Source organism: Hyperoodon ampullatus (genome assembly GCF_949752795.1).
Source record: "Hyperoodon ampullatus genome assembly, chromosome: 16".
Taxonomy (NCBI): domain Eukaryota; kingdom Metazoa; phylum Chordata; class Mammalia; order Artiodactyla; family Ziphiidae; genus Hyperoodon; species Hyperoodon ampullatus.
In genome coordinates, this window is record NC_136929.1 from 72,940,785 (window position 1) to 72,956,710 (window position 15,926).

At 40.7% G+C, this 15,926-nt stretch overlaps 1 protein-coding gene across 2 annotated transcripts in view; it reads right to left on the reverse strand.

The window, feature by feature from the left end:
• Positions 1-13,765, reverse strand: part of PAN3 (poly(A) specific ribonuclease subunit PAN3) — a gene marked incomplete at both ends in the record, with an annotated part of 117,308 nt that extends 103,543 nt beyond the window's left edge. For both annotated transcript variants that reach the window (XM_079721563.1, XM_079721564.1), the window contains 3 exons: positions 974-1,040; positions 1,833-1,954; positions 13,336-13,765. In XM_079721563.1, coding sequence (XP_079577689.1) covers positions 974-1,040; positions 1,833-1,954; positions 13,336-13,765 — 619 coding nt within the window. The remainder of the gene's footprint in view (positions 1-973; positions 1,041-1,832; positions 1,955-13,335) is intronic.
• Between the last annotated feature and the right edge of the window lie 2,161 nt (positions 13,766-15,926).

The window sequence follows — 15,926 nt, forward strand, 5'->3', positions numbered from 1 at the left end:
TTCTCTGGTTTCTTCTACCTGGATTTTCACAGTCTAGTCCTTCATTAGAATTAACATTAATTTAATATAACTAATAATGCAAAGAGAAAGAAGTTAATAAAATAGTAAGATACAAGATTTTTAGGTAATTTATACATTCAAGACTATAAAAATAGGTATTATTCATCCTTTACGCTACCTTTGATAGCATTTAAAAGTCAGCATATAAACTCTATGGGAATGCCAAAAATATTATAATGCTACACATTAGTTTCTAATAATTTTATTCAATATTAAAATGTTGCTATCTTTTCCTACAGCAAAAGAAGAAATTTCTAAGTAATGAGGGAGGTTTGATACACACACATAAAAATGTCTATCTCAGAAATAATCAACATGCAAGTTCTTATTCTCATCATTATAAATAACTGTTTACATTTTACCAATATAGAATATTAATAAATAGTTACATATTTTTTTTTAAACCATTCCTGAACATTTATTTTTAAAAATAGGATACAGAAAGATACAAAAGAAACATTTATTTTTAAATTAGGATATGAAAAGGAAATTCTGTATCAAAAGGCTTAAAAATGTCCATAATCTTTGAAACAGTAATTCCATGTCTAAGAATGTTTCCAAAAGAAATAACTCAAAATATGAACACAGATTCATACACATAAGTCCAATACTGGACTTTAAAAAAACAAAAGTAAATTATGAAAATAAACAACAGGATTCAATTTATAATGACCGAGAAACACTCATGTTATAATTTAAAAGTATATTTAATGCAATCTCAGGTATTATTATGTATATAAAGTATTATATATTATGTGTATATGTATGTATATACTCGTTATCTGAGTGTGAAGATAACAGATCATATTCTTCCTTACATCTATCTGTAATTTTCAAAATTTCTACCATGGACATATTGTTTTTAGAGTCAGAAATACATATATCTGTAAGACAAAAAGGGACCAAGTCTTACCATGGCCTGCATATGGCTTGGCACTGTCATTTAGAAGGCTTGGGGAGCTGCTACTATTAGTCATTCTCTGAAACATAAAATATATATACATAATATCATTGAGGAATACAGAATAAAGAATATTCAACCGATTAAGTTAAGACTGACCCTCTTTGCGTCTTCCCCTCCAATCCATCGTTCACATCAGTGACACTCTAATCTTCCTATAAATGCTGCTGCTTGGATTACAATCATCTATGCAGAAACTTCGAAATACTCTCTATAACACATCAAATGAAAAGTTTACTCAATAGCCAGGTATTTAAAACCAAAGTCACAGAACTATTTTGAATTGCACTTCCATAACTTTTTAGCCTGAGCAAGACACATAACTACTAAGTTTCCTTGTCCATAAAATATAAACTCCAGTATCCATCCAAGAGGATGTGAATGACTGTAAGTCAATAAACACTCTCTACTATTCTCTCCCAGCGCATATTATCCTTCATACACCTCACAGATTCTATAAAATTAGGCTCTTCTCTCTTCTCTAAATATGCCCCCACGCTTTCTTAACACACTCCACAGCCTCTATGGTCTCACGATCCTGAAAGGCCCTCATTCCACACTCAACAAAACACACAGAGGAGTGAAACCAGTCTCTTTCTATCCATCCTCTACATTCTCCAACTCCACCCTTGAAAGCTCACCCTGACTCCAAACCTACAAGAGACGGCTCACCTATATCCCACCTACCTCATCACCTCCTAAAATCCCACCTCCCACTCAACAAAAGTGAAAACAAATGAAGACTCCAGATGTCTCCATCCTCGGAATAAACTTCAGTGTTTAGTGCCATATAAATTCATACCAACAATACCTGCATCAAGGGATACTTTGTTTCTACAGGGCTTCCAAATCCATTAACTCCAATAAAGCTGGTGCTGAAATATGAATCTGTGAGGCTGGTATCAGTTAAAGCACCTCCATCTATTCCAGGAACTGAAAGAGAAGGAAAATTCAAGTATTTAAATTATTTAAAAGCACAAAACATTGATGTAGTTTCTCTGTTCCCAAATAAGTTTTAAAGTCTCAAATCTGTCACACTTGTTTTTATTTACCTGTTCATAACAAAAGGCAGAACCAAATAAAACTGTCTCAGCTCTAAAAATGTGTTCAACAATGCTCAAGTTGAAATTTTTTTTTCCACAGAGATAGCTATTTATTTTATATTAGTTACCTGAGAGCCACCAAGCACAACATGAAGAAACAAACCACACTTGCATTTCTACTTTTCTCATCAAGTTTTTTTCTTTAACTTTGCAAGAGGACAGAATATAAACCACTGCAACTTCTCCTGTGAATCTTCATATGCTAAACACAGACAAGTTTCTCAGGACTGTTTCTCATAACACATCTTAAGAAACAGACCAGCAGTCTCATATTAACTCATAATTCAGTAAGCCAATTCTACGGTGGGAGCAATGGGATAGAGCTGAGGGGTACAGACAAGCTTTCTGTCGATTTTATGGTAGAATAATACAGAATCATTGTAACTACTAAGACAACCCATCATATACCAACAAAGGGATGGACAATGTTTTAGATGCTATTTCCTGGTAAGTACAGTTCATCCTTGAACAACACAGGTTTGAACTGCATGGGTCCAATTATACACAGACTTTTTCTCAATAAATATATTGGAAAAATTTTTGGAGATTTGTGACAATTTGAAAAACTCAAAGATGAACCTCGTAGCCTATAAATATCAAAAAAAAGAAGAAATCGTATGTCATGAATGCATAAAATATATGTAGATGTGGATACCACTCTATCCTTACATAGGCATAAGGTGAGTGACATTTAATATGAAATTAACGTGTTAGTTTTCTTACTGTTTTACAACTTTGCTCTCAAAGAATTACATTACCGTACAGTATGCCTCTCTCCAAACTGGAGAAACTATTACAGGTGACATAACCTATCATCACAGGTTAAGTGTTTTTCTTTAAATGTAACATTTCCAATACTGTATAATGAATATGACTATAAAAATTTTATAATGATTCATTTATTAGTATATAGGCTAGGCTATTGTGAAGCAACCATATCACTCTTACTAAACTACCATAAAGCAATCATACTGCTGCTTCTTCATTATCAGTGCAGGATACCTGTAAATAAATATGAATTTCTTTTTCACATTATCTTTTCATTTTTGATGTCTAGTGTTAGTAAAACATATGACACTTTGTATCGTATAAGGCAACAGTGATGTAGGTACAGACAGAAAGTGGTTCACCTTGTAAGCATACAATGTAAACTTATATCGATAAATACAGTACAGAACTGAAAACATATTTTCTCTTCCTTATGATTTTCTTAATAGTCTTTTCTTTTCTCTAGCTTACTTTATTGTAAGACTACAGTATATAATACATATAACATAGAAAATATGTTAATCGACGGTTTATGTTATTGGTTAGGGCTTCCCAGTCAACAACAGGCTATTAGTAGTTAAGTTTGGGAGCAGCCTGAGGGACTGGAGTTCCATAGACCATGCTTTAAAAAAAAAAAAAAAAAAAAAAAAAAAAGCCCAGCTGAAACTACTAAATGGTTCTCCTCTGCCAACTAGGACATCACAGACAAGATGCTGGCAGTGCTCATCCCAAGGGATGAAATCCAAACTTCCTAGTCTGACATTAAAAAGCCCTCAACAATCTGTTCTCAACCTATGATTCTAGTATTTCCTGAAAGTGCTGGGTTTGAGACTCAACTCTGCCACTTACTAGCCACAATGTCTTAGGCAAAATGGTTATAAAGTAGAGATGATACCATGATGTAAAATGAGCCTCATACCATCTACCCTGCAAACTTCCACAAAAAGTTATGAAAAACAAAGAAGCAGTATCTTAAAAGTTCTTGTAAAAATCCTGATGGTTGCACAGCTCTATAAATTTACTAAAAGTAACTGAATTGTACATTCACAATGGGGGAATTTTATAGCATGTACATTATATTTCGATAAAGCTCCTTTTTAAAATCGGTGGAGAAAAATGAGATTACTCAATAAATGGACTTAAGACAACTGGGTATCCATCAGGGAGAAAACTGAGTACCTTACACAGATATTTCCAAAAGATCAAAGATTATAATGTCAAAGTATATATCTACTATAAAAAGGTCTTACAATAATCCTAACATTACTGAATTCTCTCCTCCAGTCAAAATGATAAACTCACTATATTTTGAAGGTCCACACTTCATCAGTTCTAACACACACACACACACACCCCAACTCTATGTTCTTCAAGACCCAGGTATAATGGAAAAAAACCAAAATACTTAAGTTAGTCATTCAGTTCTAACCCAACTCTTGCCACTCACTAGCTGAATGACCTTGAGCAAAACCCTCTAAATTTCATTCCTTCATCTGAAAGAGAAGGCAATCCCATCTCACTCACAGGGTTGTGAAAGGGACTCAAGTGAAGTAACCTATGAGGAGTGCCTAGCACCCTGTCTCATAGGTAATCATAAATGTTATTTTCCTCTTCTCTTATCTCTAGAATGTATACCCCAATTATTCCAAGTTGTGTTTAACACACAACTCTACCTCTTAAGATACTGTTTATATCATTCATGTGACAAAATTTTTTTCCTTTGTTCTCTTACTGCTGTCTTCAACTACTTAAACATTTAAATTCTTACCTGTTTCTGAACTATCTACCCATCTAAATTATCTGTAAACTGAGATTTGGGGCTACTCCTGGTATTTTTCTGGTATTCCCTACTCTACTAGCACATTTACATAAACACTTATTTACAATTAAGCCCTTTTTTAAAGTAGGTATTTTTAAAAGTTGATAAAAGATACAATAGATTTTCACAACCAACTTCTGTAAAACACCCCATGCAAATGATATTATTGCCTCCGTTTTTCTGATGAGGCAATGAGACTCAAAGACACTAGACTGACAGCACAGTGGACGCAGGCCCAAGAAACAGGGGATCCTCGACCACTCAGCACTTGCACCATCCTTTTCTGCACTGTGGAATGAGCACAAACTTTTAGCAAATACAACTGTCCATAAGGTCTGTTTCAGCTAGTTGCCAACTACTTATCTTTGACAGCATATCTAACCTAAGTCTTTTTTTTTCCTCCTCTGTAGAACAGAAATGACAACACCTACTTTCCAGTGTTTTATGAGAATAAAAGGCCGGGAAGTTTGTACCTCTTGACTATCTTCACTTACCCCCCTGGACCCCTGCATCTGGCAACCACCAATCTGTTCTCCACTGTATCTGTGAGTTTGGGGTTTTTGTTTTTAATTTATTTATTTTTTTATTTTTGGCTGTGTTGGATCTTTGTTGCTGCGCATGGGCTTTCTCTAGTTGCGGCGAGCGGGGGCTACTCTTCGTTGCAGTGCGCAGGCTTCTTATTGCGGTGGCTTCTCATGTTGCGGAGCACAGGCTCTAGGCGCGCGGGCTTCAGTAGTTGTGGCACGTGGGCTCAGTAGTTGTGGCTTGCAGGCTCTAGAGCGCAGGCTCAGTAGTTGTGGCACACGGGCTTAGTTGCTCCATGGCAAGTGGGATCTTCCCAGACCAGGGCTCGGACCCGTGTCCCCTGCATTGGCAGGTGGATTCTTAACCACTGTGCCACCAGGGAAGCCCCGAGCTTGGTTTTTTTTTAAGATTCCATATGTAAGTGAGGTCACACCGTACTTGCCTCTACATAGTTTTTTTTTTTTTAATGTAACAGTTTAAACCAGATTACTGAAGATTCTGTATGCTCCTTAACATATGTGTACATTATATTTTGTGTTAATTTATATATAAGTATACATAATACGTTAAGATGTAACAGCTTAGGGCCATCATTTGTAATCGTAAAAGACCGTAAACAATCTAAACAGCCACTAAAAAGAGTAAGGTGTATTTTTATGTGTGGATGTGGAAGAAACTAGAAGATATGCAGTTTGCTGAAAAAATTCAAAGTGCATTAGGCTTCCGTGTGTGCACACGTGTATATGTGCTACAGATAGGGAAATATAAACATGAGTCATAGTACAGACAAAGAATATTTCTGAATAGATACATAATAAATTGGAAACAGTGACTGTCTTTTGGAGAGGGATCAGGGAATTAAGGAAGAAGGGAGACTATTTTTCACTGTGTAGCCTTTTGTGCTATTTAAATTTTTAACCTGTGCATGCAGTACGTTTTTAATTCCAAAAGCAAGATACTGTTCCTAGTTTTCTAAAGCTGGAACTTTTAATAGTAAAAATATAATTAAAAACTAGTTTTAGAAAAATAGGTACAACATCTTTAGTTTTTTTAAAGAAAAAGCAAGATACCAAAAAAGACATCAAAAAAGGAAGAGGTTCTATCGGAAGAGGACTATTATCCACATGCCAATTAACTCAGCCAAGATAAATGAGCATGTCCTTCCCTAAACTGAAGTTAAGCTGCTGAGAGGTCAGTGATTTTAAAAGCTGTTGGGAAGGGAAGAGGATGAATTCTAAAGACTGAAGATAAAATAATTCGTTTTCTAGAACATAAACATTTAGAAGAACACAGAAACATTTCAGAGCTGAAGAAATTTTAGACATCATGTACTCCATACCCCTTTCTCCTATTTACAGATAAGGAAATATATTTCCACATGGACTAAGCTGCTAGCCTAAGATCAAAGTTACTTGGTAAGAGAGTATTAAAATCAAAATCTCAGGACCCCCAGTCCAGAAATAATTTCTATATACTGAAAGGAGACACAAATATTTTATGTATCGATTTGTTAACAATTATATGATAACAGTACATAAAACAAATATTTTATCACATTCCTTTGTATAGTTTCAGCTCATAAACTACCTTATAAACAGAATATAAAGTTAATATGGAAAAACAAATGTAAGAAATACTGCTCTAAAACTTGAGTGTGTGTATGCGTGCCCATGCTACGGACCTGACCTGTTTCCCCCCCAAAATTCACATACTGAAGCCCTAACCCCCAATGTGAGTGTATTTGGAGACAGGCCCCTTAGCAGTAATCAAGGTCACATACACAAGACTATTCATGATGATGAACCCTGAGCAACAAGATGAGATTGGCTTACTCTGACTTTATACACTGCTGTTGCAATGAAAATTTTTACAAAAAAGTTTATAGCTTTTATTAACTTAAAAACTAAATTAAATAAATTAAATTCAACCTTAAAATAGATTTTAAAAATATTTCTAGGTGCTGTAAATGTTCATACCTTTGTACACAAAAGCATATATGCCTATAGAAAAGCAAACAAACAGACAAAAAAAAAGCTGCTCCAAAATAAAGATAGATATAAATTTTCCAAGTTAAAAAGAAAAATTCAGCAAGAAAAACTTTTGATATACGTAACTTGGCTGAATCTTGAGGGAATTACTCTGAGTCCCAAAAAAAAAAAAAAAAAAAAGCCTATTCCCAGAAGATCACATGCTATATAATTCCATTTATAGAACATTCTTTTTTTTTTTTTTTGGCCATGCCACGGCTTGAGGGAATCTTAGTTCCGGGACCAGGGATTGAACCCGGGCCACGGCAGTGAAGCACAGAGTCCTAACCACCAGACCACCAGGGAATTCCCTATAGAGCATTCTTTTTTTTTTTTTTTTTTTTTTTTGCGGTACGCGGGCCTCTCCTCTCACTGTTGTGGCCTCTCCCGTTGCGGAGCACAGGCTCCGGACGCGCAGGCTCAGCGGCCATGACTCACGGGCCCAGCCGCTCCGCGGCACGTGGGATCTTCCCAGACCGGGGCACGAACCCGTGTCCCCTGCATCAGCAGGCGGACTCTCAACCACTGCGCCACCAGGGAAGACCCTTTTTTTTTTTTTTTAATTTACTTTTTATAAAGGTCATTATTAGTCATCCATTTTATACACATCAGTGTATACATGTCAATCCCAATCTCCCAGTCCATCCCACCCCCACCCCGCCCTATAGAACATTCTTGAAATGACAAAATTACAGAAATGGAGAGCAAATTAGTGGTTGCCAGGGATTGGTAGGGAGAGTTACAAAAGGGCCACTTGAGGGTGACAGAGCTGTTCTATGTCTTGACTGTGTTGGCAGGCACAAAACATACACACGATAACACTCCACAGAATTAAATATACGCACGTGTGCACACACAAGTACAAATAAGACTCAGAAAATCTGAATAAGGTAAGTGGATTGTATCAATCAATGTGGTTTTGACACTGTACTACAGCTATGAAAGGTATTACCACTGGGGGAAACAGTGATGGGACAAAAAGCTCTTTCTGTATTATTTCTTACAACTGCACGGAACTCTACAATTATCTCAAAATAGGAAGTTAATTTAAAAACAGAAAAATCCTATAAAAGGGCAAAAATAGGAAGATATTGTTTTGTTTTGGCAATCACGTATCTTCTTTAGAGTCATTTCAAATGCACTTCCATGCAAAGCAGTCTTTTACTTGTTAACTGACTCTTACCTAGACTTAACTTTAGGACAACCCTTGTTGAGTACTCCTCATAAAGCTCTAAGCCCTCCTCATAAAACTTCTCAAGATCTGACTTTATCTTATACACGTGTCTGTACTCCCCACTGGAATGTAGCCTCCATCAGGGCAGACTTTTGTTTCATTCAATGTTGTATTCCTATCACCCAGATCAAAACTTGCCACTTTGCAAGCACAATATTAAAGGAGTGAACTGAATGGTAGTCTTTCTTGTCTACTTTGTGTATTGTCAAATAAAAATGTTTAAATCTGTACCAGCTATCCTAAAGGCAAATTCCCAGTACTCACTTTTCTGTTAGCTGATTCGGGTTTGTGGGATGAAAAGTATAATCCTGGCTTAAACAGAAACAGTTTTGCCATACATGTTATCATACACTTCAAAGTTTGTATATGAACTTCAAGTTATCCCCTGCTTTCTTTCATTTGGACAGACAACCCCAGTTCAATAATCTGTAGCTATTTTACTGGTCTTGAAAATATAATCTCAAAAATTGGGAGGTAAGGAAATGTACAGGCTAATTGTAGAGTTACTACTAGTAATATTCAATAACAGCAGCAACTAAGCCTGAAACCTCACTATGTGCCAAGCAATGCACTGACAGTGTCACCTGCGACCCTATCACAACTCTTAAGTGGGTATTATTACTACCTCCATTTTTTTAAAGGAGAAAAACTGAGGCCTAAAAGTTAAAAATTTGCCCAAGATCACAATGCTAGTAGATAAGAGAGCCAGGCCCATCTTAGATGTGCCTTATGCCAAAGCCTTCATTACTAACTAAATTAGTAGAACTGAAAATAAGTCTAATGTGGTAAAATAAACAAATCTATTGGGTTTCAAATTAAGTAATGTGCATGAAATACAAATACTGGTATAACAGTTTAGCTGCTAAAAACTGAGCACCTTGAAGATGAAAAGTCTAGCTGGTTGAAAATATTAGAATTACATCTTTAAAATGTCAAGAATCAATAATCCAGTTGAACCCAAATCAAACCACATTTAAGCCTTCAAAGATCCCAAGTCCAAAAGAAATAAGAAATGTCAAAAACTTAAAGTAAATGCTTTTTTAAAAAAATAAACTGTTATTTCCCAAACAATCCTGAATGCCAGAACATGTTTACTACCACACTGCCACATCAACAGAAGAGCTGGAAGTGAGGAAATGTACTACTCTGTAGAGATAAAAAGTAAGCAACAGAAGATAGTTCCTTTACAAGATTGAAACACCACAAGATTGAAACACCATACAGAGAAGAAAAAGCCTCTCTGCTTCAGTTTTCCAATGCTTGCAAAATAAGGATAAAATTTTCTTCTTGCATGTACCTCTAAAGTTTTAACAGAATGTGAAACACTCACAAAACAATTCTGCCAATGTGAAGTGCTAAAGCAAGGGTCAAAAACTCAAATGCCAAGAGGAGCCAGGCATAGAGAAGTCACCCAGTCAGTAATAAGGCAGAAGGGAGCGTCTTGCCCCACCACAGACCTAACTCCAGTATACAAAAGAGCCGCCCTTCAAAGGAAGCCAGAAATCTGTATTTCAGTGTTAAACCTCCTGATTTTTTAAATGTTGTCGACTAATTCAATTACAATCCACACACATGCAAATTAAAAACATAAGATTGGCCACCAAAATGCCTAAAAGTGTAAGATGGAACACCAAGTGCTGGGGAGAGTGTGGAACAGCTGGAACTCTCCTGCTCTTCCAGAGGGAATGTAAATGTGGTGCAACCACTTAGGAAAACTGAAGTCATCTACTTCAAGCGGAACACCTGCATGCCCTATTACAAGCCTGCAATTCCACTCCCACGTAATGCAACATAAATTCGTAGACTTGAACCAAAAAACATGTTCAAGGGTGTTCAAAACAGTGCTCTTCTTCATAGACAAAAATTGGCAACATTCCATTGCCCACTACCAGTAAAATGAGAAAATAAAATGTGGTATATTCATACAATGTAACACTACACAAGAATGAGACTCAGAGACTGTTCTTATATAACGTGAATGGATCTTACAAATATGCTGAAAGAAAGAAGCCCACAAAAAGAGTACATACTACCTGATGCCATTCCTATAAAGCTCAAAAAAGCATGAAAAATGAATCTACAATGTTATAAGGTAGTGCCTGAAATCAGTAGTTACCTCTGGGAAAGGGCAGTGACTGGCAAAGGGCAAGAAGAGCAAAGCTTCTGGAAGGTACTGATTATGTTCTATTTCTTTATCCGAGTACTGTTATACGCTATGTGTTCATCTTGTGAAAATTCCAAAACTTATGATTTGTATACTCTTCCCTAGGTATGCATACCTCAATAAAAAAAAAAAACTTTTAAAACACACACACACAGAAGATACCCAAGGAGCCCAAAGTATTTCTGCAGGCAGACCCAGCTTATCAGAGCAGATCTGTTTGACCTCTCAGCTAAAGAAATACTCTACATTTTTACATTTAAAGAACAGCAAAGAAAAAATAAAAGCAAAATAAAATTGTGTCAGTGACTCTACATGATCAGGTCAGCAACTAACAAAATTTAAATTTCTCCTTATAGCAACACCTCTTAGAGTGTGTTGTCTATTTTAACTGCCTCATACACTTAATTAACAAGTGTCTCAAAAGATATAGTATAGGGCTTCCCTGGTGGTGCAGTGGTTGAGAGTCCGCCTGCCGATCCAGGGGATGCGGGTTCGTGCCCCGGTCCGGGAAGATCCCACATGCCGCAGAGCGGCTGGGCCCGTGAGCCATGGCCACTGAGCCTGCGCGTCCGGAGCCTGTGCTCCGCAACGGGAGAGGCCACAACAGTGAGAGGCCCACGTACCGTAAAAAAAAAAAAAAAAAAAAAAAAAAAAAGATACAGTATAAGAACACAGTAAAATGTAGAAAGTAGACTAAAAATTAAACAATGAAGTGTAAAAATTCAAAGCAGCCATTAAATCACCGACACAATCCTCTTCCCTGATTCCTGAACAACTTGACTTGCCACTCATTGATAAGAGGCAATTTTATCTCATCCAAAAGGAGTCACAACCTGTACCACTGAGAGTTACCAAGAAGCCTACAGCAGAAAAGAGGAGCCTTAGGCTTCACCCAGTTAAGTTAAAGCAAGCCCTACAGAATCCAACTACATAATGCAGCTACTTAATCAAGTAACTGTTAAATGACTAAACGTTAATTTTAAAATGCCTTCTTAGCACTAACTGTCCTCTCAAGACCCTATATCCCAATTATTTTCTGTTCCTGAGATATGAAATGATCCCCACCTTTGAGTCACTGCTAGTGTTTCTCCTCCACCTTCCTGTTTCCACTTGTTTACAGCCTGTCCTAACTTTCATGTCCCAAATCTACCACCTCTGTGTATCGGAAAATCCTAGAAATATCACATATTAAATCAAATACCTGCATTTTTTAAAGTGTCTCTTCCTGTAGGTAACAAATACTGTTCAGTTTCATTGATTACTAATCAAACATAACTCGAATTAATTTGAGCCGTAACTCAAGACATACAGCAAGTTTACCTTGAAAATGCAAAGTTGCTGCTCCAAAGTGATAAAATTCCACCAATCAAGTAACCATTTTGACAAAACATTTTAAGTTACAAATTAATCTTCTTAGCACATCACCCTCACCAAATATACCTGCACTAAAGTAAAGCCTATCGCAGCAAAAGAAACAATCTTTAACACACACACACACATCTCTCTGGGAAGACACTTATAGTCCTCATAGAGCAAGTAGGTGCTAAAGCATCAAGCCAAGTACATAGTCCGTTTACAGTTTAATTTTAAAAAAAGACAACAATGTTCTGACATTCAAGTTAAGTAGCCTATCAAATGATTTTCAGATCTAAAATCAGTTTAGAATTCCCAAGAAAGTAGGACTTTCCATTTGGTTTAGAAATGCTCAACAAACTCAAAAACAAAAAAGGAAAATCTGGCACCTCTACTTTTTCCTTAAGGGCAACATTCTGTAAAACAGATTACACTCACACTTATTAGAACTTCAAACTCCACTCACTAACGGCTCAAAAGTTGCAAGGCAACAGATAATGACAGAAAGTAAAAACAATGCAAACAGTCCTAAGATATCCGCATTCAAGGGCTCAGTCGCACACAAAGGTGCGCTGCACATGACACGCTTTCAAGGCTCCACGCTAAGGGTTCGCCTGGTACAAAGCAGTAAAAGATGAGATCCCTAGTGACACCCTGCAAACTTCTGCCAGCTTTCAGGAAAACCATGCTGAAATGCAAGTCCTGTGAAATCCCTACTCGCAACTCCCCACGCAACCTCAGCACACGATAAACGCGGCTGTCCGTTCGCTCTTCATCCTTAGAAAGCATTTCCTGCCTGGAAAACCTTTCTCCCAGAAGCCTTGCACAAACTTTTTCCGCTCGTTCAACCCACTGCACGAAGCCTCAGAGCCCGCCCTCCCATGCCGCCCCCGACCCACACACACCCACCCGGCGACCTCAACCCTCGGCCGACTCCACTCCACACGGGCACGCACAACACGTGTGCCCGCAAACCCAGCCCCTTTCCACACCCCCCGGAAACGACACCCCCTTTCCCGCACACCGCACGCCACAGCCCATCCCCCTTCCTCCCCGCCCCCACTCCACCACCCCAGTCCACCACCCACGTTCCCAGGAAGCCAGCCTCCCCTCGCTCCCGGGCTCGCCGAAGGCTGTGGGGAGGGGAAGCAGGAAGACGGAAGGAGGGCTCGGGCCTGGCCTAGGCCTCTCAGAGCGCCGAGGGTGGCGAAGGGGGGGACCCGCGGGCCGGGCTCGGTCGCAGGGCCTCGTCCGGCCCCGGGCCTTCCCTCCGCCGCCGTCCCGAGGCAGAGGCCGCCCTCCTAGCCCGGACCACACTCACTTGCCAGCCGCGGTCCGTCGAGGACCCCGCTGCCGCCTCCTCCACCGGCCGCGGCTCCTGCCCCCGGGCCCCCAAGGTCCGGCTTTTTGGGCCCCGGGGGCGGCCCGGCTCCCCCGCCCGGGACCGCTCCGGGTGGAAAGCCGGCCACGGGCGCGCCGGCCAGAGCCAGGGGGACGCTGTTGCTATGGAGGCCGAGGCCCGGGGCAGCTCCGGCGGCCGGGTCCTCATGCAGGAACTGACACTCCTCCCCGTAGAAGCAAGTCTTATCCTTGGCGTAGTAGCGGCAGTACTTCAGCTTCACTCCCGCCGCCGCCCCGCCGGGGACACCCCCGACCCCAGGCGGGGCCACCACCGCCACTGCCGCCGCCAGCGAGGAGGAGGAAGAGGAGGCGGCGGCCGAGGGGGGCGGGAGGCCGCCGCCACTGTTCATGGCAACGCTGCAGCCTCGTCTTCCGCTGCCGCCCGAGGAGCCGCCGCCGCCACCATAGACCAGGAGGGAAAGAAGACGCTGCCGGTGCCGGAGAAAAGCCTGGGCGGGTGGGTCTGTCCCGCTGCGGGAGCCGGAGCCGCCCGGGGAGAGGGGGGGAGGGGAGGGAGGAGGGGGTAGGAAGGAGGGGAGGGGGAGAGTTGGGATCCTCTCTCACTCACTCACTCTCTCGTTCTCTTTTCTTAAAGGGGCCGCGCGGGACGACGGGGTGGGCGCGCGGGCCCGGACGGGGACTTCGAGGGCGCGGGCTAGGGGAGGGGGAGCGGCGGCGGCGAACGGGCGGGGAGGGCGGAGGGGCCGGTTTATTTTTAAATTCTGCCTCCACTCGCTCTCTCGCGCTCTGGTTCCTCCGAGTTGTTTATTCCATTTTCCTCTTCCTGAGACGGCCGTCGCCGGTGCGCCTGCGCGTCGAGGCGCAGGGGCTTGTGGGTAGCGGGAGCGCGAGGGCAAGCCTGGCCTGGCGTTGGGCCCCCTGGGCATCCGCGAGCCGGCGGCGGTTGGACGGGCGGACCGCGGCGGCGCTCCCCGACGCCGAGCCGGCTGGGGAAGTTCTCACGAGGCGAATGCCTTCCCTTTTTCGTATATCCTCTTATTTATAAAGCCAGGCGTCATTTTTTAATGGAAACGACGAAATTTACAGAATGTGATTGTCATTTTGAGGGGCCGCACCTGGGGCCGGAGCCCAAGCCCTTGCTCTGCTGGGAGAGTAGCTCCGTCTGTTCGCCACGCTTCCGCACCCTCGCTTTTTCCCCTCCTCTTTTTCCTTCCCGCTGAGGGTGATGAGAACTACAGGACTGATTGCCTAAAAACTCCTGGGCCTTTTATTCCAAAAATCGAACCTGAGAAGGTTGATTTAGGCAAACCCCCAGCTGAGTGCAGCACCTGTTTTCTCTATTTATATTACTGAAAGCCTTCAGTAAAATATTACGAACAATGAGATGCCACCTGGGGACACCGCTGCCTAGGCAGCACCAGAAGGTTTCCCTTAAAATCGCGCTGGGTTTCTTTTCTCCAATCGGCCTAGTCTTGACTCGAAATTCATTTTTAAAAGATAGTTTTTTTTCCCTCACCGATCTCTGATGTTATGCTCCGCTGTATTTATTAAAAAAAAAAAAAGTTTTCAGGGATTTTAAGGAGTTGCTATGAAGGGAAAATAACTTTAACGTTTTAGTTTTTCTCCACTGCGAAAGGTTTTCTCAAAAGGCAGTTGGAAGGGGGGGGTTTGTTGGCAGAATTTGAGGAATTGTGGCACACAGAAGAGGTCACAGAAGAACGGATAGAAGCAAGTGTACCACACTGCAGAAGGGGGGAAAGTGGATTCCGTAGACCACAAACGGGTAAGCCTGGTGACGTTCCTTAGCTAAATTCGAAGTAGTAATAACATTGTATTGTGTCTTTCTGTTTAAAAATATTTCCACATGTATATTTATTCAACAGATGTTTATTAATGCCCATCACGTGTACCAGGAACTGAGCTCGGAGCTGGGGAAGCAAAAGTAAACAAAATGCAGTCTTGTCTGAGTTCAGATGGCTTGTTTACTCTCTCCTTGGGGAGACACATGGTACACAGGCCATCACAAATGAGTGTCTTAGGTGCTGACCTTGTCACACTAGCTATTAGAGGATATTAAAGATGTTGGCTTCCTGGAGAAAGCTGATAGCTTAATAGCAGGACTTGAGAACATCTGCTTTGAATTGAGACAGATCTGAGTTTGTAACCCAGTGGCGACACTTAAGAGCTGTGTTACTCTGGATAAGTTGCTTCACTTCTCTGTGCCTTATCTGTAAGCCAGGTAAGAATACTACCTACTTGGTAAAGTAGAAACTAATAATGCATATAAAGTATCCCATGCTTAGTAAGGATTCAGTAGGTTGTAGCTATCACTATTAGTATTGCTGCTACTAGTAGTCAGCGTGTAAGAGTGCAGGAAAGAGCCTTCCAGGCAAAGCAGACAGCTTGTGCAAAAGGCCTTGAGGTGAAAAAGAGCTTAGATTGTTAGAATGGTGACAGTGGACGACCATATCACAAAATCCTTGAGAGGCATGTTAAAGGATTAAACTTTTTCTTGAGGGCAATAGAAAGTTATCACAAGGTTTTAAAAAG